General features: G+C 41.8%; 1 protein-coding gene across 4 annotated transcripts; it reads left to right on the top strand.

Moving 5' to 3' along the window:
- Positions 1 to 1,857: 1,857 nt before the first annotated feature.
- On the top strand, positions 1,858 to 23,632 carry LOC118367376 (upstream stimulatory factor 2-like). 4 transcript variants are annotated; one of them, XM_035750766.2, is made up of 11 exons: positions 1,858 to 2,262; positions 9,115 to 9,152; positions 9,461 to 9,567; positions 10,586 to 10,705; positions 10,987 to 11,134; positions 11,451 to 11,538; positions 14,814 to 14,852; positions 15,930 to 15,988; positions 19,134 to 19,228; positions 19,631 to 19,759; positions 20,439 to 23,632. In XM_035750766.2, the coding sequence occupies exons 1-11, from the start codon at positions 2,222 to 2,224 to the stop codon at positions 20,526 to 20,528; spliced, it is 954 nt and encodes a 317-aa protein (XP_035606659.1). In that variant the 5' UTR covers positions 1,858 to 2,221; the 3' UTR covers positions 20,529 to 23,632. The 4 variants fall into 4 exon arrangements, with proteins under 4 accessions (XP_035606659.1, XP_035606658.1, XP_035606661.1 ...); XM_035750765.2 differs by having other exon boundaries at positions 19,134 to 19,240; XM_035750768.2 differs by lacking the exon at positions 14,814 to 14,852.

The raw sequence follows: 23,632 nt of genomic DNA, 5'->3' as shown, positions 1-23,632 counted from the left end.
TTTGCAAAGGTCTACAGTAGCCTCAACAGTACTCTGTAGGGTAGCGCCATGGTGTAGCCAGAGGACAGCTAGCTTCTGCCCTCCTCTGGGTACATTGACTTCAATACAAAACCTAGGAGGCTCATGGTTCTCACCCCCTTCCATAGACTTACACGGTAATCATAACTTCCGGAGGACGTCCTCCAGTGTATCAGAGTTTTTGCATAATGAACTGACACGTTGTCCACCCAATCAAAGGATCAGATAATTAATCCAGTATTTAAAGCATAAGCTACAGCTAGCTAGCACTGCAGTGTATAAAATGTGGTGAATAGTTGACTCAAAGAGAAAGACAATAGTTGAACATTTTTAAAGAAATTAATTTCTTCCAAAATGAAGGAGAAGCAAGAGAGAAATGTATTTTTCACTTTCAGTTTCACCTTCTTAGCTAGCAAATGCAGCTAGCAAGTTTAGCCTACTAAAACACCCTGCTCAAACAGAAGGATACTATGTTAGCTAGCTGGCTATGACTTTCCAACACAACACTGGAACTCTTCCAAGTCAAGGTAAGCTTTTGGTATTACTAATGTATTGCCACCGGGGCCCGCTGGTGTAACTGCTGACTGACTGTATACTGTAACATTACTGCATGTTTGTAGCGGGTTTACTAACGCCTTAGTCCTATTAGCTATGACGTTACTTTAGCTGATATGGAGACAATGATGTAGAATGTGTGATGCGATTTGGCTTGGAAAGGTTTTTTCGCCTGGTCACATACAGCTGAGCTGATGTGTTGTGCATTGAAGTCCACAAGCAATGGGACAAGGTGAGTGGAGGAGAGCGCAAAGATGCAAGAAGGATTACAACCTGGCTGCTATGAAAGTGAACTGTTTACACCTGATTAGGGTTGTATTCATTCCACCGATTCTGTTGAAAAACATTTCTTAAAATACCTGAAGTTGTCCAATAGAAAATGTTGTTTGCAACTGTTGGACTAATGATTACACCCTATATCAGCTAGATGCATGCAAGATTGTGCAAGGTGGTATTAAATGTCATTGTTAGAACCATGGGATCTTATGGTTCTAAAATTAACTTTGCCTTAAGATGCTTTTTTGGAAACCGGGCCCAAGTCAGTAATCCCTGGCAAACTCCTACGACCGACCAAGCTACTGTAGATCATATTTAGGGAAGTTGTCAAGAAAATTATCATGCTCACCCAATCTAAAAAGTTGTATTAAATCATATCAACTATGAAACATGTTCCTTGGTGGTTCAATAGAACATATCAGTGGAAGAAGAACCTCCTACAAATATCCTCTTAATTCAGCTATTTAAATGGTATATCAACCACTTAAAAAAAAATGTAGGTAGACTTTGCACACAATTTGTATTTTATTGATTCAATGTTTACAAAATGGTGCCGTTTGTTATCGTATATCACTTTTATTTGACAGGGTAGTCATGTGGTTAAAGCAAAAACCCGGATTCGATCTTAGCTCTCACCTGAGTAAACCAACGTGATCAACAGCATCACATGTCACATGAGCTTGATTTGTACTCCGAACAGTTTCGAAACCATCTTTGGTGTACATATCAGACATGAATGTAGACAGGACAAAATTATCAGAGTTGTAATTGTAATGTAATAATAATAAAATGTTGGCACGCAATGGATATAATGGAGAAGGTTGACATGCATATCAAACATGAGCACATCAAATCAACATTGCAGAGTAGCCTACTGTTTATAAAACACATTTCTACATACTCCTCTTCCAAGACCAAAAGTTGAACAAAAATAGACGCAGGGCGGGGAATTAAATTCGCTAACACTAATAGTCCACTCCATATTTTGTGGGACACGACGGACGCTGTTTTACTGCAGAGGTTTTGAGAGGAGAAAAAAAAACGAGCGTGAGAAAACAATTACCGAAATTACTCGACGAATTACTGTGCCATAACCTTGCAACGAAACAATTCCAACAGTCCAAGTTGCTATCCCGACGACACAGACTCAATTTAGCAGTGCGAGTAGCGCGAGTGAACCCGTGAGATCGAAGGCTTCGAGAGCGACATAAACCCCAGCCAGCGGCAGCGGTCTCCATTTTAACTTCGAGTCCGATCTATGCCTCACGTGTCTTGGACTGTCTCTCTCACATGACCCGAGTGTTTGTTCCCGTGATCAGCACTTCCATCTACGCGTCCGTGTCACCGAATATCACATTTTATTCCAACCCTGATGGATATGCACCTCGAACAGAGTCTGGACACCGCGACAAGGTAATACAATGCCCGCCACTTCCTCTCCATCATGTATGGACGTCTCTAGCAAGCGAAGGCCTGGCCTCCATTTTCTAGAGAACAGCTTGATTATGTGTAGTATAAACTAGATACTGTAAAGTGGTTTATTTTAGTCATCTTTTTGGGCAGCTAAGCTAGCAAATCCAATTAGAAAATGGTTACAGTATAGACAACGATTGCAGCATTTCATGCAAACACGGTTATCTACGGTAGATAATTTACAGTATTAGGTAATTAATCTAAATCTTCTAATAGTAACGCTAGGCAGCTAACTAAACTAACGTTACCTAGCTAGCTATGGCTACCAGTTTCGACAAAACACTGAACTAACATTGGTTAGCTTGCTAGATAACGTTAGTTAGTTCGTTAGTTAGATATACAAAGTTGTTCGCTTACAGCTATAATGTAGTTACTACATTCATTTTTGAACGTATAAATCGCTCTGCAACGAACGTTATAGTGTAGAGAATCATTGTACCATCTAAACCGCAGTGAAATATATTTTTCCATAACCAAACATTGTATTTTCAACTGTTTGAAGCAGGTGTACAAAACCAAAAGTAAGACTCAAAAACTACATTTTAAGACCAGGACGCATAGAAATGGCACACATAGAACATATCTGCTGCTTCATAGACTTGCTTTCAATGTGATTGTGTAATGTACAATTCTATGTGAATTTGGTCAGGACATTGGTCAATTGAAATAAATTCATTAGATCCTAATCTATGGGTTTCACATGACTGGGAATACAGATACCTTAAAAGCTAGGGACGTGGATCAGAACCAGTCAGTACCTTGTCTCACACCTCTTCACTGGAACATGCCGTTGTACATGTAGATCCAGAGCATCCCAAACGTGCTCAATGGGTGACATGTAAAAGTATGCAAGCCAGGGAAGAACTGGGACATTTTCAGCTTCCAGGAAGCAAAGGGTGGCTACTTTGAAGAATCTCAAATTAGAAATCTATTTTAATCTAACACTTTTTTTTGGTTACATGATTCCATATGTGTTATTTCATAGTTTTGATGTCTTCACTATTCTTCTACAATGTAGAAAATAGTACAAATAAAGAGAAACCCTGGAATGAGTAGGTGTCCAAACGTTTGACTGGTACTAATATATTATTACACACAGTTGAAGTCAGGTTTACATACACCGTAGCCAAATACATTAAAACACAATTTTTCACAATTCCTGACATTTAATCCTAGTAAAAAATCCAGTTTTAGGTCAGTTAGGATCACCACTTTATTTTAAGAATGTCAAATATCAGAATAATAGTAGAGAATGATTTATATCAGTTTTTATTTCTTTCATCACATTCCGAGTGGGTCAGAAGTTTACATACACTCAATTAGTATTTGGTAACATTGCATTTAAATGAGTATTTGGAAACATTGCATTTAAATTAATTTAGGTCAAACGTTTCGGGTAGCCTTCCACAAGCTTCCCACAATACGTTGGGTGAATTTTGGCCCATTCCTCCTGACAGAGCTGGTGTAACTGAGCCAGTTTTGTAGGTCTCCTTGCTCGCACACGCTTTTTCACTTCTGCCCACAAATCTTCTATAGGATTGAGGTCAGGGTTTTGTGATGGCCATTCCAATACCTTGACTTGGTTGTCCTTAAGCTATTTTGCTACACATTTGGAGGTATGCTTGGGGTCATTGTCCATTTGGGAGACTCATTTGTGACCAAGCATTAACTTTCTGACTGATGTCTTGAAATGCTGCTTCAATATATCCACAATTTTCTTTCCTCGTGATGCTATCTCTTTTGTGAAGTGCACCAGTCCCTCCTGCAGCAAAGCACCCCCACAACATGATGCTGCCGCCCCGATGCTTCACGGTTGGGATGGTGTTCTTCGGCTTGCAAGTCTCCCCCTTTTTCCTCCAAACATAATGATGGCCATTATAGCCAAAGAGTTCTATTTTTGTTTCATCAGACCAGAGGACATTTCTCCAAAAAGTATGATCTTTGTCCCCATGTGCAGTTGTAAACCGTAGTCTGGCTTTTTTATGGCGGTTTTGGAGCAGTGGCTTCTTCCTTGCTGAGTGGGCTTTCAGGTTATGTCAGTATAGGATTAGTTTTACTGTGGATATAGATAGTTTTGTACCTGTTTCCACCAGCATCTTCACAAGGTCCTTTGCTGTTGTTCAGGGATTGATTTGCACTTTTCACACCAAAGTACGTTCATCTCTAGGAGATAAAATGCGTCTCCTTCCTGAGTGATATGACGGCTGCATAGTCCCGTGGTGTTTATACTTGCGTACTATTGTTTGTGCAGATGAACGTGGTACCTTCAGGCATTTGGAAATTGGTTCATTCTTGGGAGCAGTCTTGTGGAGGTCTACAATTTTTGTTCTGAGATCTTGGCTGATTTATTTTGATTTTCTCATGATGTCAAGCAAATAGGCACTGAGTTTGAAGGTAGGCCTTAAAATACATTCACAGGTACACCTCCGATGGTCTCAAATGACTTCAATTTGCCGATCAGAATCTTCCTTAAGCCATGACATCATTTTCTATTTATTTTCCAAGCTGTTTAAAGGCACAGTCAACTTAGTGTTTGTAAACTTCTGACCCACTGGAATTGTGATACGGTGAATTATAAGTGAAATAATCTGTAAACACTGTTGGAAAAATTACTTGTGTCATGCCAAAACTATAGTTTGTTAACAAGAAATTTGTGGAGTGGTCATGAGTCATTAAAGCTTGTATGTATACTTCTGACATACAGTTGAAGTCGGAAGTTCACATACACTTAGGTTGGAGTCATTAAAACTCGTTTTTCAACCACTCCACAAATTTCTTGTTGACAACCTATAGTTTTGGCAAGTCTGTTAGAACATCTACTTTGTGCATGACACAAGTAATTTTTCCAACAATTGTTTACAAACATTCATATTATGATGCTTCTATTCCAAGAAAAACAAAACACCTCCTGGGTTTCCTGTAGGATGGAACGGAAAATATGGCGCTGTACAACATGATGGTTGGGAGTAGGCTACAGTACTGGGCTATTTAGCTAAAGAATCTTCATGTCGTGTGGGAGACCGGGGTTCAATTCCCCGACGGGGACGAAGGAATTAGGCTGTCCTTGTAAAAAAAATATTTGTTCTTAACTGGCTGCCTAGTTAAATAAAGGTTACACTAAGAGCATAACATGTCTACATCCTAATTGTAGTCTAACCAATACCCATACTGAGATTCAGTCAAAATAAAAATCTCATTAATTTATCAAGACCAGTCCCCATGCTTGTCTCGGAGCAGCGCGAAATGGTGCTTTAGTAGTTGTAGGCTATTGCTTCTAACTTCAATATGCTATTTTAACAAGACACCACTTTTAACAGCACATTACTCAACGCTAGTGAGACTCATGTCACCTATAGTAGATTAAAAACAATATGACCTGACTCTCCACCAATAATTCCATAGAGGATTGGAGGATATTTCTGTAATTCAGTGATGTTTGCGGAAATGTTTCCGTAGTCAGCACCATTATTAGTGCAATGCCCCTTTGTGTTGCTCTGTGCTACCCAGTGTGGCGGGTTGGGGGTCCTCCCTTCCCCATGGGCTAGGTCTGTCTTCTGTGCCCGGCTCTGCGGCCCTTCCTGTGCCCCCTGCCCTCGTGCCTTGAACCTTGCGCGCTTTCAGTGGATACAGCTGGAGAACTGCAAGGCAATCCCATTGTGCGCCACTCGGGAGCATGACCAATATATATTGTCCTGCTAATAACAGAGTTAATAATAGATATGTGATTATATCCAAGGGGCTTTTATCTAAATTCATAATAATATTAGTCGCTTTGTTTAAATAACTATTTTGGAGATTTCATTTTTCAAATGACAAGTGAGGAGAAGGTCTGTTCTTGAACATGGGGTGAGACATTGTTACTAATTTGTAAATAAAGCCAGTTTGTTATTTGGAATGCTTTATTTCTGTTTTTAGAGGGTGAGAAACCAAAAACCTACAGTCATCTCATGGGTCTCCCAGTCGAGGCCGGCACAGGTATTGAACCAGCATCTGTAGCAACATATTAGACCGTTGCGCCACTCGGGCGCTGTACAACGTGACCAGTCGGAAGTAGGCTACAGTAAGAGCAAAATAATCCTAACCTTAGTGGAACAACAGTTTTAGCAAGTAATACTGAAGTCTTGCACAATTATCAGTTTCTATTTAGGTTTATGTTGCCCATTCATTGTCAGAGACACTGTAGGACCCAAAAGCATAATCAGTGCTCTAACTCCCCCTTGCTGGTCTGGAGCAATGAACTGGTGACGCAGGGTACCGTACTAAACCACAAATCACAAAGTCCCGCAGCATAATTGCAAAACCTTTAGTGGAGCAACCACTGTATGTATGACCGCTACGGCCGGTTATAGTTATATCTACCGCAAACCTTTACAGACGTAGAACTCAATTACAGCAGCGTGTCGATAGCAACAATGTACTTTTTGCAGAATTAGAAAAAGTGACTCATCAGAAGTGTCTGTAGGCCAACCATTTCAGACAGTAGAATTCTGCTCTGGCATAGAATTATCTGTATTTTTACCCGAATAACAAACTTTGCTGATTTAATCTACTGATGTTTTTTTAATGCAGTTTGCTATGGTAGGGTAGCTAGATGTGTTTTCTTTCTACTAAATGTCTTGTTAAGCCACGGTATTTAACAAATGTTAAAGTACTTTTTTTTTAGCAAGAGTGTGGTCTATATTATTTGATTTACAGTTCTGGTTGCCTAGTGATGTACGTTAGTTCCGCTTCATATCACCAGAGAAGATTTTGTGTCAGCATTTTAATAAGCCGTAGTGTAGCCTACCCTAAAAGACAAACAAACATGCTCTAGCCAAGGCGCTTTCAGGGTTAATTGATACAGGCTACCTGTAGCCTACTGTAATTCCATATTAGGGCCTTTGAGACAAAATGAATAGGCTCGACTCTTCTACATGCACCAGACCGAAGACTGAACACACGCTTACATCATTAGCCAAGAGAAAGCGCAGGCAGGGCAGCGCCCAAGAGAGAGGATGGGGCCTTGCCTATATGATCTCTTGGTAATCTGCATCTCGCAATGTCTTGTCTTGCATGCCTCGCCTAAAGTTTGCCTCTTCCTCCCTGTTTTTATTTAAATTATACAACTTTTTTTGTCTATCGTGTAGTTAGGCTATAACAGGGGAAATCATGTTTTTTGATAACTGCACTGGGATTTTAATTATGTGGAGGGGAAAACAAAGAGAAAAAAACAAAAACAATTCAGTTAGGGATGTCATTTAAATGATCCCAACTTTGTGTAAACGTTTCAATGTTCACCACTAGTATATGAGTATACACCTGCTCTTTCCATGACATAGACTTACCAGGTAAATCCAGGTGACAGCTATGATCCCTTATTGATGTCACATGTTAAATCCACTTCAATCAGTGTAGATGAAAGGGAGGAGACAGGTTAAAGAATGATTTTTAAGCATTAATACAGTTGAGACATTGTGTACGTCTGCCATTCAGAGAATGATTGGGCAAGTCAAAAGATGTAAGTGCCTTTGAACGGGGTATGGTAGCTGCCAGGCGTACAAGTTTGTGTCAAGAACTGCAACACTGCTGGGGTTTTCATGCTAAACACTTTCCCGTCAGAATCGAGAATGGTCCACCACCCAAAGGACATCTAGCCAACTTGACACAACTGTGGGACGCATTGGAGTCAACATGGGCCAACATCCCTGTGGAACGCTTTCGACACCTTAGCTGTTCCTAATGTTTGTTATGCTTTGTGTTTAAAATCTATATATAAATGTATATATAATCATATTTTTTGCAGCGGTCACCACTGCTAAATGAATATTAGAAAACACTGCCCATTTGATTCTTGAAGCATTTGACATGCTAAATGCAGTATATCTCACCCATGTGGGAGGCTAGTTGAATATAAACAACTCACCCCCTTACAGAGCATCACATTTTCCCGCAACTCTGAGGAGGTTAGTGCTGTCTGATGTCACAGGGATGCTGGCGAGCATACTGTAGGCCATGGTGGTTACCTCCCAAGGATTCAAGATTGCATAGACGATGGTGGAAACTGTTTTAATTTGTTTATTAGTCCACCAACTTCAAACAGCCACGTTGTTTTGTTATTGAAAATATATTTTGCAGCGATTATTTTTTATTAATTCATTTAAAAAAATAGATTCCCTACACAATGATTCCCTGCGCTCTTCAAATTGAGCGAAGAGTGTAGAATTTTAGCAACCAGGAAATGACAGAGCGATTTCTACATCGGCCCCTTGCCCCGGTCACACATTGCTTGAGGAGGCAATGACCGTGCCTTTTAATGACGCTGATGTAAGAGGGGAAGCAGTGGTGTGAAGTACTTAAGTAAAAATACTGGCATCTCTAAATGCTCTGTTTGTTAATGATGTCTGACTACTGTAAATATTATGATTTTTGTAATTATTTTTAAAAACGGTGCCGTCTAGTTTGCTTAATATAAGACATTTCAAATGATTTATTCTTTCACTTTTATTTTTGATAGTTAAGTATATTTTAGCAATCATATTTACTTTTGAAACTAACGTATATTTAAAACCACATTTGTTTTTTTAGACTTTTACGCGAGTATTATTTTACTGGATGACTTTTACTTGAGTCATTTTCTATTAAGGTATCTTTACTTTTACTGTATGACAATTGAATACTTTTTCCAACACTGTTGGCAGTTAGCCAAGTCACTAACATCTGCACTCCACTGCCTTCCCCCACTCTATATTAACCTTGTCAGCTAGACCTTGCGTGCCTATATTTAGAATGTTTCCTTTGTTCATGTCTTCCTAGTCACGACAAACAAGAGGAGGAGGTCGTCCAATTAGAAGGTAAGAATTTATGGTGGGATGTATGCGTTTCGGATGCATGTGTGCCATTGTGCGTAACTTCGCCATTCTGACTCTTTCATACATTTCAAAGTACTGACATTTCAGGCATCCTCTTGAAAAACCTGCTGCTTTAAAAACCAACCAAAGAACAGACCGAAAACACGTGCTTAAGTGTCAAATGTTTGTAGGCCTAGCTTTTTTTGCAATAATACTCCTTGCCTCACTCATTTCTCATCAAAGGATATCTGAGTGTTCATTTTCTCTTCCATTCTTCTATCGATCCTCTCATTCCACTGTCCCTCTCTCAGGAGACGGGGAAGGGGAGCAGACTGCTGTTACCATAGGCAGCATTCAGCAGGCCCAGGCATTCGCGGACCACAACATTCAGTACCAGTTCCGCTCTGAGGGTGGTCAGGTGGGTGTCCCCTGAACAGTTTTTTTTAAATTTTTTTTTTTTAAAAGAAACCTTTAACTAGCTGAATTCACATAGGTCTGTTTTTACGGTATGAGGTCAGTTTACTGCATCACTCACACTAGAGCAGGGATGGGCAACTCTGGTCCCCAGGAGCCAGAATGGTGTCATACTTTCCCCCCATCACTAGCAAACACAGGTGATTTTAAACTAATTGCATTCTGAACCGACAATCATGATTAGTTGATTATTGGAGTCCGGTGTGTTAACTGGGGCTGGACACCCAATCAGGCCCCCGTGGACTGGTGCTGCCCATCCCTCCACTAGAGAATCAACCGCGTCACACAATGGAAAACCCTGAATAACCCTGTAATTCAACACTAACCTCTCCGTTGAATTGAGAGCCTTTTGTTCGTTCGCTTTGAACCCAGACAGCAGAACCGGCCAGGACACTGATATAGGCCTACAGGTTTGGATGTCAGATTGGTTTGTTAATTGTTTATGTTTACGTCTGCTCTTTTGTGGGCTGTCAGTGAACGTTATATCTTCACATAAACCCTTTTTATTATTTGGGGGGTGAAGGATGAAGCTAGATAGAGCTGGTCCTTTCGCTGCTCATTTGGAGTAAACGCAGTTAGTGTGAGTGATCATGTGACTCCAATCCCCTTCCTGGATTGGCATGCGGCTGGTGTCACATGTTAGTCAGGAGGTGAGTCACACGATGAAGGGGTACAAATGCAGATTATTTTGAAGCTGTTTTTATATTGAATTAGGCACATTCTGCCATATAAGCATATGTTGGGTGTGTAGATCAATTGTAGGCCTAGCAGTATCATTCAATGTGCAAGGTTTTAAATACTATATATAGCCTAGGGTGTGAACCTCAATATGACGGAAACAACCTGCAAGTACTGAAAACCCAGTGACATTAAAATGACAGTGGTCAGGCTAGAAGGCATCCCATGCTCTTGTTGTTGTAGAATTAATGACTCTGGTTTCTCTGTCTCCTTCTCTTCCCCAGGTGACTTACCGTGTTGTCCAGGTAACTGACCAGCAGCTGGAGGGGAGAGATGACGGGGGAGGGCCGGTTAGCGTGGTCTCCACGGCCGCCTTCCCCGGTGCTCCGCAAGCAGTGGCCCAGGTAGGTACCAGAACACCAGGAACCCGAGGCCACTACTGTCACCCTTTACAATAACACAGTTCCTAATGGCTAGGGAGCCTGACATATTTCAGTAGTATCAAACTATTGATCTGATCGTTATAAAAGTTATCTGTATATTGTTGTTGTGCAGGAATCGGGAGACTTACATTTATTTGTATATATATGTCACTTGTTGTAATGAATTGTTATCAAGTAATATCCATGTCGTAAGTTAGTTGTCAGTAGGGCCTGCTAACCCATCCCACCTTGTCCCCTGTCAGGCTGTGATCCAGAACCCTTTCAGTAATGGGGGTAGCCCCGTGGGAGATACGCTGGGAGGGGAGACGCGCTTCGCCTACTTCCCAGCTACGGCTGTGAGCGACGGCACTGTGTCTGTGCAGACCACCTCCGACCCCACACAGGCTGGGGGTGAGTCAGCACTACCTCTACTTCTAACGCTAGGCTAGCAGTCTTCTGAGGGCAAAATACTGTCCCTCGTTTTTGGTTCAAGTCCAGACATAAAGAAGAATGACCACTTATCAAATTGACATTTGAGTACCCTGACACAGTGCTGACTGAGAGAGATTAACTGTTCATCCCCTCAGCCGCAAGGTTTGTCTCAGTGCTAGAGTCCAGTGTCACTCAGCAAATTCTCCTCAAGACTTTGTCACTGAAGTCTCCAACCTGCCCCATGTCTGTCTCTCTCTCTCTCTCTCTCGTTCCCATGTCATCTCTTCTCCCACAGGTCAGTTCTACGTGATGATGACCCCTCCTGACGTCTTGCAGACAGGCACACAGCGAACCATAGCACCGCGCACACACCCCTACCCTGAGTGAGTATCTACCACACTGCTTCTTCCTCTCCTCCTATGTCACTCATATTGGAGGGACTCTGAAAGGAGAGCCCATGCACACAGTAGTCTGAGCCACTCCAGATGTTAAGCAGTCTAAAAACCTACCTATGCCGTCCTCGAGTTCATCTACCACAAGCATGTCAGACATGTTTTCCAAGTAGGAACTAGCCTATACGCTTAGGTGTTATGCGGTAATTTCAACCTTTCATCACCTGTTAAGAAGTAATTTGACAGGATTTTTCTAGAACATCTAAGAGTTGGTTTGCTTGAGTCTGAGATGTATCAGTTAGACTGAAAAACTAAGTCACTGATTGAATATTGAAAAAGTAGTATATTGACTATTCTCTCCAAAAACTGAAAGTATAGACGCACTGCACCCCCCCTATTCACTTTCACATAGATTTGGGTTGAGCAAGAGCGTGACCTGGACCTGGGTCAGACAGCACTGCATGTGTGTGTGTCGTTTCCTTGAACACTTTGCTGTTCTTGTGGGATGGATGATGTCATCACACGGTCGTTGTGTCCCTGTCCTTGTTGCCCTGGTTTCCCCCTTCCTTGTCTACTTCCTAATTTTGTTTATCTCTTTCACAATCATCAATATCATTATCATGTGATGAAGCTATTTTCCTCAAACCACTCTGAATGAGTAACACTGAATCAAAAACCAAACTGTTAACTCTGGTTAATCCATGCTGAAAATCTAAATAATCTCTCATGCCAAATGGATGATTAATGATATTTGTGTCAGTGAATTAATTTGACATTAGTGTTCTGGTTAATTTAGGAAATGTAATTTCAATGTGCATATTTTTCTATGAAGACATACTGCATGCCCAGAGCCAAGGGCTGTGAGTAAATTGTAAACATGCCCATAAACTAACATATTATCTAGAAGGGGGATTGCCAGGCAAGTGTTTGAATATAAAATAAGGAGTTGTGTGTTTTTTGTTATGAGATTGTTTCAAGGGTTCTGCACATAAGGGAAATGGATTGGAATAATGGTTCCAAAGTGTTGTTTTTTTATTTGACATAATGCCATGCTTGTTTTGCCGTCCAGAACGAACACATGATCCTCTCAAATCTAATTTGTGTTGGACTGAGTGGATATCCCTTGCCTTGCCATTTCCCTGCCTGTATGTGATGAACTCTTATTCTCAGGCCTGAAGAGCAACATGGAGCTTCTTATATTCTGTGGGGGGGGGAATACAGGTTACAATATACACTGCTCAACAAAATAAAGGGAACACTAAAATAACACATCCTAGATCTGAATGAATGAAATATTCTTATTAAATACTTTTCCTTTGCATAGTTGAATGTGCTGACAACAAAATCACACATTATCAATGGAAATCAAATTTATCAACCCATGGCGGTCTGGATTTGGAGTCACACTCAAAATTAAAGTGGAAAACCACACTACAGGCTGATCCAACTTTGATGTAATTTCCTTAAAACAAGTCAAAATGAGGCTCAGTAGTGTGTGTGGCCTCCACGTGCCTGTATGACCTCCCTACAACGCCTGGGCAGATGGCCTGAGGGATCTCCTCCCAGACCTGGACTAAAGCATCCGCCAACTCCTAGACAGTCTGTGGTGCAACGTGGCGTTGGTGGATGGAGCGAGACATGATGTCCCAGATGTGCTCAATTGGATTCAGGTGTGGGGAACGGGCGGGCCAGTCCATAGCATCAATGCCTTCCTCTTGCAGGAACTGCTGACACACTCCAGCCACATGAGGTCTAGCATTCTCTTGCATTAGGAGGAACCCAGGGCCAACCGCACCAGCATATGGTCTCACAAGCGGTCTGAGGATCTCATCTCGGTACCTAATGACAGTCAGGCTACCTCTGGCAAGCACATGGAGGGCTGTGCGGCCCCCCCAAAGAAATGCCACCCCACACCATGACTGACCCACCGCCAAACCGGTCATGCTGGAGGATGTTGCAGGCAGCAGAATGTTCTCCACGGCGTCTCCAGACTCTTGTCACGTCTGTCACATGTGCTCAGTGTGAACCTACTTTCATCTGTGAAGAGCACAGGGCGCCAGTGGCGAATTTGCCAATCTTGGTGTTCTCTGGCAAATGCCAAACGTCCTGCATGGTGTTGGGCTGTAAGCACAATCCCCACCTGTGGACGTCGGGCCCTCATACCACCCTCACGTAATCTGTTTCTGACCGTTTGAGCAGACACATGCACATTTATGGCCTGCTGGAGGTCATTTTGCAGGGCTATGGCAGTGCTCCTCCTGCTCCTCCTTGCACAAAGGCGGAGGCAGCAGTCCTGCTGCTGGGTTGTTGCCCTCCTACGGCCTCCTCCACATCTCCTGATGTACTGGCCTGTCTCCTGGTAGCACCTCCATGCTCTGGACACTACGCTGACAGACACCGCAAACCTTGCCACAGCTCGCATTGATGTGCCATCCTGGATGAGCTGCACTACCTGAGCCACTTGTGTGGGTTGTAGACTCCGTCTCATGCTACCACTAGAGTGAAAGCACCGCCAGCATTCAAAAGTGACCAAAACATCAGCCAGGAAGCATAGGAACTGAGAAGTGGTCTGTGGTCATCACCTGCAGAACCACTCCTTTATTGGGGATGTCTTGCTAATTGCCTATAATTTCCACCTGTTGTCTATTCCATTTGCACAACAGCATGTGACATTTTTTGTCAATCAGTGTTGCTTCCTAAGTGGGCAGTTTGATTTCACAGAAGTGTGATTGACTTGGAGTTACATGGTTGTTTAAGTGTTCCTTTTTATTTTTTTGAGCAGTGTAGCTTTAGGTAAAGGGGCTGGTCATCAATTTGCACGCAGTAAGGTGTTGGCGTATGGGTTTGCTATTAAGACTGATCTTGACTCTTCCCAAGTTCTTTAGGCTTCTTGGGGCTTTTGTGTGGGACGTTCGTACAAGACCAGTCCAGTTGTTGTATGTCTAGTTCTAGTTTCGGGCTGCAGTGATTCCCCAGTTCTCTTTGGCTACCAGTAAAGCTTTTATATACTTCACTGTTAAATGTACAGCCTTAAAGGGCTGGATACCACTGCAGTGTGTGCTGTTGTCTAGGGAGGACTTGTTTTTCCTGTGTTTTGCCATTCTATTCCCCCTTTCCATATGTTTTTCTTGTGTGTGATAATTTGTGTAATTTGTCATTTATTCTTTCATCAACAACGCATAAACTAATCCATGACTGAACATATTTGATCTTTGCAAATAAATGAAATTAAATGAAAACTTCCACCGCTTACCTGCCGTTCGCAGAGACGAAACCGAGATGCTGCAACATGACGGTTTAAACTGGTGAGGACAACTTCCACATCCCCTCCCACTGCAACCAATAAACCAATCAAATTAGGCCTAGATCATATACCACAAAGAAGAAAGAACAATCACACCAGCTCCCTATTCCCCCTTCATTCCCTTTAGTACAATTCCCTGGTGATTATGTTAGACCCTTGATGTGATTGAGCTACATTTGGCATTGGAAAGTGTGTGTGTGTACTCTTTGATGGTAGTCCTGATGCAGTATTGCAACGAGTTGTGTTTCTGTTCAGTTCTGTAAGACCTTGAATAGCTAGGTTAAAGTAAAAACAGGCCCCTTTGTTTTAGCTTGCTTTTAATTGCTTTTACTCGTTAGATGCGAAAAAGGTAAGGGCACTCTGTGAACACCAGCCATTTTGGTTTAATTTATGACACAATTCATTAGACGGATTAAAGCTTTGTCAAAGTAAGTGCTGTCAAATTGTATTAGTATACTGTCATGGCCCTGCGCATCTCATCCCCAGTGCCTTCATGAGCTCATCTGGCTGTCACGTATGGGGAACTTAATTAAAGAATACCACGGGGAAGACACATATAGGAAAAACAGTTGTCATTAGCCATACTCTGGACACCAATGCGACAACATCGCAATTTAGGATTATAATGAAGCCCGCGCCTTAGACTGTCTCCGGGGTATAGCAGGGAAGGACACAGACACCTCCAAGAAATCTGCCTGTCCAGATGGTCGTCAGACAGTCGGTAATACAGTAATTCCAGTCACTGCGTCTCGCTGTCAGCACCAAGGTGGTGTTATTACCTCATATGCTGCCCCATACGGCTGCTTCAGATCAGCACGGCGGTGCAGGGTGGCCCCCCTGCAGAGTACGGCTCTGGTGCCTGAGTGGTGTGTAATTGTAAAAGGGTCAGGTGCTTTGAGATAGTGGTTCTGGTGGGGGATTCCTGCACTGGATTAGTTGCGTGGAGCGCTGTAGTCTGAAGATTTTTTCTTTTGGTCTGAAGAGTTAGAAACATTTAACTAGCTGTTTGTATGGAGGTGGACAGAGGACTCCCAGGTTTTGAAAACGGGTGAAATGTTCTATTTATTTTTGTCTGTAGGAAAATGGATGGCCCACGGACACCCAGAGATGAAAGGAGGAGAGCTCAACACAATGAAGGTGAGCAAAGGGAAGGGCCTACATCACCCACAATCCTCCCCGGTTCAATGTTCTCTCCGAGCCAATATACACTACTGTTCAAAAGTTTTGGGTCACTTAGAAATGTCCTTGTTTTCCATGAAACATACATGAAATTAGTTGCAAAATGAATAGGAAATATAGTCAAGACATTGACAAGGTTATAAATAATGATTTTTAATTGAAATAATAATTGTATCTTTCAAACTTTCGTCAAATAATCCTCCATTTGCAGCAATTACAGCCTTGCAGACCTTTGGCATTCTAGTTGTTAATTTGTTGAGGTAATCTGAAGACATTTCACCCCATGCTTCCTGAAGCACCTCCCACGAGTTGGATTGGCATGATGGGCACTTCTTACGTACCATATGGTCAAGCTGCTTCCACAACAGCTCAATAGAGTTGAGATCCGGGGGACTGTGCTGGCCACTCCATTATAGACAGATTACCAGCTGACTGCTTCTTCCCTAAATAGTTCTTGCATAGTTCGGAGCTGTGCTTTGGGTCATTGTCCTATTGTAGGAGGAAATTGGCTCCAATTAAGCATTGTCCACAGGACATTGCAAAATGGAGTGATAGCCTAACTTCTTCAAGATCCCTTTTACCCTGTACAAATCTCCCACTTTACCACTACTAAAGCACCCCCAGACCATCATATTGCCTCCATGCTTGACAGATGGTGTCAAGCACTCCTCCAGCATCGTTTCATTTTTTTCTGGGTCTCACAAATGTTCTTTGTCATCCGAACACCTCAAACTTAGATTAGTCTGTCCATTACACTTCCCCCCCCCCCCAATCTTCCTCTGTCTAGTGTCTGTTCTTTTGCCTATCTTAAAAATAAAAGATTATTGGCCAGTCTGAGATATTACTTTTTCTTTGCAACTCTGCCTAGACGGCCAGCATCCCAGAGTCGCCTCTTCAATGTTGACATTGAGACTGGTGTTTTGCGGGTACTGTTTAATGAAGCTGCCAGTTGAGCACTTGTAAGGTGTCTATTTCTCAAACTAGACATTCTAATGTACTGTCCTCTTGCTCAGTTGTGCATTTTGCGCTGTTCTGTGAAGGGAGTAGTACACAGCGCTGTATGAGATCTTCAGTTTCCGGGCAATTTCTGATATGGAATAGCCTTAATTTCTCAGAACAAGAATAGACTGATGAGTTTCAGAAGAAAGTACTTTGATTCTGTCCATTTTGAGCCTGTAATCGAACCCACAAATGCTGATGCTCCAGATACTCAACTAGTCTGAAGAAAGCCAGTTTTATTGCTTCTTTAATGAGGGTGAACATTTTCAGCTGTGCTAACATAATTGCAAAAAGGGTTTTCTAATGATCAATTAGCCTTTTTAAAATGATAAACTTGGATTAGCTAACACAACGTGCCATTGGAACACAGGAGTGATGGTTGCTGATAATGGGCCTCTGTACGCATATGTAGATATTCCTTTAAAAATCAGCCGTTTCCAGCTACAATAGTCATTTACAACATTAACCATGTCTACACTCTATTTCTGATCAATTTGATGTTATTTTAATGGACAAAAAATTTACTTTTCTTTCGAACAAGGACATTTCTAGATGACCCCAAACATTTGAACAATAGTGTATCTTAACCATGCAACTCTGTGCTTTATTTCTGCATTCCAAGATACACTACATGGCAAAAGTATATGGGCTCATTCTAAAATCATGGAAATTGATATGGAGTTGGTCCCCCTCTTTGCTCCTATAACAGCATCCACTCTTCTGGGAAGGCTTTCCACTAGGTGTTGGAACATTGCTGCGGGGACTTATTTCCATTCAGCCACGAGCATTAGTGATGTTGGGCGACTAGGCCTGGCTCACAGTCGGCATTCCAATGAATCCCAAAGGTATTAGGTGGGGTTGAGGTCAGGGCTCTGTGCAGGCTCGTCAAGTTCTTCCACACTGATCTTGACAAACCACTTCTGTATGGACTTTGCATTGTGCACAGGGGCATTGTCATGCTAAAACAGGAAAGGGCCTTCCCCAAATTGTTGCCACAAAGTCAGAATGTCATTGTATGCTTTAGCGTTAATATTTCCATTCACTGGAACTAAGGGGTCTAGCCCGAACCATTAAAAACAGACCCAGACCATTATACCTCATCCACCAAACTTTACAGTTGGCACTATGCATTCGGGCAGGTAGCATTCTCTTGGCATCCACCAAACTCAGATTAATCCGTCAAATTGCCAGATGGTGAAGTGTGAATCATCACTCCAGAGAACGAGTTTCCACTGCTCCAGAGTCCAATGGCTGTGAGCTTTACACCACTCCAGCCGATGCTTGGCATTGCTCATGGTGATCTTAGGCTTGTGTACGGCTCCTCGGCCGTGGAAACCCATTTCATGAAACTCCCGACAAACCGTTATTGTGCTGACTTTGCTTCTAGAGGCAGTTTGGAACTCTGTAGTGAGTGTTGCAATGGATGACATACGATTTTTACACGCTATGCGCTTCAGCACTCGGCATTCCCGTTCTGTGGCTGAGCCGTTGTTAGTCTTAGACGTTTCCTATTCACAATAACAGCACTTACAGTTAACTGGGGCAGCTCTAGCAGGGCAGAAATTTGACGAACTGACTTGTTGTAAAGGTGGCATCCTGTAACGGTGCCATGTCGAAAGTCGCTGAGCTCTTCAGTAAGGGCCATTCTACTGCCAATGCTTGTCCGTGGAGATTGCATGGCTTTGTGCCTGATTTTATACACCTGTCAGCAACAGTGTGGTTGAAATAGTTTAATCTACTCATTTGAATTGGAATCCACATACTTTTGGCCATGTAGTGTATGTAATATCATGTTGAATTTCTTTTTAAATTAGCTGCACCTTGTGATTTTTTTCATTTTTGAAACCAAAGCCACATTAAGTGAACAATATAAATTTTTTTCTAATTTTATCCCAGAGGCACTTTTAGGGACTTTCATTTTGTATATCAACCAACCACTAGAGGTTGCTGTTGAACTGTCAGATGTTCCCACAATGTCACATTTTCTAGCTAAGTGACTATTCAAGGCATACAGAGAGAAATATCCACATAGACCCTAACCACTCTCTGCATGTATCCATATTGTTCACCTCTATCTCTGAACCTGTTCTCTGTGTCTCAACAGTTGAGAGGCGGCGGAGAGACAAGATCAACAATTGGATTGTCACGCTCTCCAAAATCATCCCCGACTGCAACATAGACAGCACCAAGACGGGGGCTGTAAGTCACTCTGTAAGGCACTCTCAGCAGCTTTGTTGTGTGTGTGTGTGTGTGTGTGTGTGTGTGTGTGTGTGTACACATTTTAATATACTTGTGAGTACCAGAAGTCCTCACAAGAATGGTAAACCAACTTAAATTCAGAGAAGTGAGGACATATTGCCGGTCCTCGCTTGTATGAAGGCTATATTAAGCTTAGGGAAAATAAGATTTTTAATTGGAATCAATTGTGTGGGTGCGGGGGGGTGTTTGCATTCATTTAGGTAGGGGTGTGTGTGGTGTCTGTGTACGCATGAGTATTGGTATTTTATTAGGATCCACAATAGCTGTTGCGACAGCATCGGCTACTCTTCCTGTCGTCCACACGGCAAGATGTCTTAATGAACTCCTTTCTCCTTCCCTCAGAGTAAAGGGGGCATCCTGTCTAAGGCGTGTGACTACATCCGAGAGCTCCGTCAGAATAACCAGAGGCTCCTGGATGGTGTCAAAGAGGTGGAGAGAGTACAGGTGGACAACGAGCTCTGCAGACAGCAGGTAAAACAGCCTAGAAAGAATGCTATCACAAAGAATCAGAGGCGTAGCCTGGACCCGGATCGGTTTGTGCCGTCTTGCCAACTTCTATGGTCATTGTCAGGCACAACATTGTAGTTGGCAAGACCGCACAAACTGTTTTGGGACCAGGCTATCACATAGCATCAGATGCCTGCGAACAGAAACGGTTAATGTTCAAACAAATGTACGCTTTTGACGTTCATTTTAACGTTAATTTTACATCTTGACAACGAGGTGCCATTTTTACTTCAAAATGAAGTTATAGAATTGTATGGAGAGTGTTTTGCCTTTAATTTCTTATTGAATCCCAAAGCACCATTCTTCATGTCCTCATTGTAATGCTCAGAAGTGAACAGTCTCCAGTCCTGTTGGGGATAGAGAGGCAGTGAGTGAGGCAGTGAGTGTGTGATAGCCCAGAGGAGAAGCTGGGATGATAGTACAGTACCTTGAGATTTAAAACCGATTGATGTTATGTCCAGGATTGTCCAAAACTTTTGTTGAAAAGTGTATAAAACAGACGTTTCTGTGTAGTTCTTCAATCATTGAAAGAACAAGTGAGGCCTAGAAGTTGACGTATTTTGTTAAGTTGCTGCTAATTCATTGATTACATTGAGGACACCCGTTGTTTTTCGTTGGCGGACATTGTTGTTGTTTGTCTCAGATCGAGGAGCTGAAGAATGAGAATGCCCTTCTTCGAGCGCAACTCCAGCAGCACGGCATCGAGAGCGTGGGCGAGACGCCGCCACAATGAACGAGGGAGACTGGGAGAGCAGGACGGGTAGAAGGAAGAGGAGAACGAGGCAGACTGGAGACGACACGTAGGAACAAAACAAAATGAATGAGCTACTGACAAATCACTGTTTTTCAGTCGCAGACAGTTAGTCTTCCATGTCTTTAAGGCTGCATCCGAGACTCTTGGCAGGCTCCTGCTGCTTTGTTGGCTGCACTTGACTGATCCAGGATCAGTCGAAATGACAAAAGAAGCTACCATGTAGACAATAGACGTGTCTCAGAGAGAGAACCGGTCGCAACCAGCAGAGAAACCCTCTACTAAAGCCCAGAGAAACCCTCTGCACAACTGCTCCCTCCATTGACATTGGATATTTTGTTTTTGAGTTGTTTTCCCATTCTCTTCAGTCATTTTATTTGAGTCTGTATTTGTGGTTGAGGTTCATATTACCATTTTTGTTACGTTAGTGGTTTTAAATTATTAGTTTGTGTATTGTTAAAAATCTGCCCAGAAAGACTCATTTAGGAGATCCGATGTATCCTAGGGGAATAGATGATGTATGAGTGAGAGTGTGGTAGGTTACCAGTCAGTAGAACAGAAACACGATACAAATAAACCGCTGCATTGCAGAACTATGTGAAAGAATGGCTTGATAGTTGGCAATATTATTAGGTGTTTTCGAAGGTGACACCGATATACAGTGAGTATTGGGACATGACACATTTTGTTGTTTTGGCTCTGTACTCCAGCACTTTGAGATGATACAATGACTGAGGTTAAAGTGCAGACTGTCAGCTTTAGTTTTGGTATATTTTAATCCATATCGGGTGAACCGTTTTAGAAATTACAGTACTTCTTGTACATTTCTCCCCCATTTTAAGAGACCAAATGATGTATTCATGTGTATTAAAGTAGTCAAAAGTTGTGTATTTGGTCCCATATTCCTAGCACGCAATGATTACAGAAAGCTTGTGACTCTACAAACTTGTTGGATGCATTTTCTGTTTGATTTCTATTGGCCACAAAATAATCTAAACAATCTGAAACAATGGTAAATAATACATTGTGATTTTGGAGCCACTTTTATTGTAAATGAGTTTCTAAACACTTCTACATTAATATGGATGCTACCATGATTACGAACAGTCCTGAATGAATCGTGAGTAATGATGAGTGAAAGTTCGACGCACAGATATCATACCTCCAAGACATGCTAACCTCTCACCATTACAATAATGGGATGATCGCATTAACTTTCTCACTCATCATTATTCACGATTCATTCAGGTCTATCTGTAATCATCAAACACAACCAAACAAACAGCAAATGCAGCCAACTAGTTTGAATAGTCACAAGCTTGATGTAATCATTGCGTGCTAGGAATATGGGACCAAATACTAAACATTTTGAGTACTTTAATACACATACATGAATTTGTCACAGGGGGGACTTACTATGTACAAAATGTGCTTTCTAAACAGCACCCGATATGTATGAAAATACCCTCAAATTAAAGCTGACAGTCTATACTTTAACCTCAGTCATTTTCTCATTACAAATCCAAAGTCCTGGAGTACAGAGCCAAAACAACAAGAAATTTGTTAATGTCCCAATACTTTGAGCTCACTATCTCAAGGATGCAATTTTGGTGTACCTGGAGGAATAGCTGTGCTTTGCCCAATATCACAGTTTACAGTGCTTGCATTAACAGACCTGTTTTTAAAATAGCATCCATGCGACATTATATAAATGTTATATAAATGTTTCATGTTGAAGTAAAGCCAATGGCCACTGGCGGAAGTGGGAAATTTAAATGGTAATCAATAATTAATTTCTGTACTCTGGCCCTTTTCTACAATTATGCAATTTAATACACAATCTTTAAGGCTGGTTTGAGACTGTGGCCGGGTTAGATTTGATAGACCACTGATATGGCCTCAAAGGCTGAGCTCTTAAAATGTCACCTGACATATGAAGTGAGTGCAAATGTAAATGATTCTGGGTGGAACATCACAGGTTGTATCCAAAATGGCACCCTATTATGTCGTGCACTACTTTTGACCAACAGTAGTGATTTGGGTAGGGGATGGGGTGCCATTTCAGACACTACTGAGTTTTTTTTAATTTCAACATTGTGTCACATTAAACTCAATCTTGAGAAAGCGCATTGAGTTCACTGCTAAGCTAAATTTAGCAGCTACAGAAGTCTGGATGTTTTTTGCGAATGTGCGTATGATGTTTCTGTGTCTTTGTGTGTAAGAATAACCACAAGTATCATGTCTAGTCTTTTGGCTTTTATTTTTGTAACCAACACATCAAATGGAGCTTAATGCACCCAAGGAAAAAGACTCTCTGGAGAGAATAAATGAACCAACTCACTGCTCAAGATAGAAACCAAGAACAGAGAATCTTCCCGTCCTTGCACTTCGTATCTGCTCTGAATTCCCTCTCCTTGCAAACAGTAATGGTTGCTAATAAAGACTTGGGAAAACATTTAATCTCAGACACTCTTTCACTCATCTAGGACAATAACCAAGTTGAAATGCATTCAAAGTGCAAACAGGCAAGTTGATGATAATACCAATGTTATTGATGACTGGATTTGCGTCATGTATTTTCTTCTGAAATTGGGGAATGGAAATAGGTACATTTGTGTTTTAGTCCCTAATCAGGGAGTTTTAGAAATGTACAGTCTGCCTCCGGAATCAGCAAAGCAGCACTAATACTCAACCCTGCGAAAAGTCATGTGTACTCAATGATTCCACCTCGACAAGCTCTCCTACTCTATGGCCTTGTGCTTTGTAAGTGCAAAATAAAATTGTTACCCTGTTTTGCTCGAAACTGTCTCTCAGAACTGTTGCTCTTCAGCTGAATATAGCCGAAGTAGATTGATAATGTTTATTTTGCAGTCAAATTCTTCACGTATAGTGGGAAGTGAGCACTGTCAATTATGGTGAAAATAACTAGGGTAGCGAAAGGAAATTGTTGGCTATAGTTTTTTGTTTTGTTTGTTTGCTGTAGTTCATTTTGTTTGTCCCCTTTAGCAGACGTGCTATTCTCAGGTTAGATTATAAGACTTTTCTAAGTAAAATGGCAGAAAAATAAATAATTGACTTGCTATTAA

This window comes from Oncorhynchus keta, chromosome 34, assembly GCF_023373465.1.
Source record: "Oncorhynchus keta strain PuntledgeMale-10-30-2019 chromosome 34, Oket_V2, whole genome shotgun sequence".
NCBI lineage: Eukaryota > Metazoa > Chordata > Actinopteri > Salmoniformes > Salmonidae > Oncorhynchus > Oncorhynchus keta.
Note: the sequence above shows the minus strand (reverse complement) of the source record. Positions and strands in the feature narration are given on the sequence as shown.

Coding starts and splice junctions, on each gene's coding strand:
- LOC118367376 (XM_035750765.2), top strand. CDS start 2,222: ATGGATATGCACCTCGAACAGAGTCTGGACACCGCGACAAG. Junction 2,263..9,114: donor AGTCTGGACACCGCGACAAG/GTAATACAATGC, acceptor ATGTCTTCCTAG/TCACGACAAACAAGAGGAGG. Junction 11,539..14,813: donor CGCACACACCCCTACCCTGA/GTGAGTATCTAC, acceptor TGCCGTTCGCAG/AGACGAAACCGAGATGCTGC.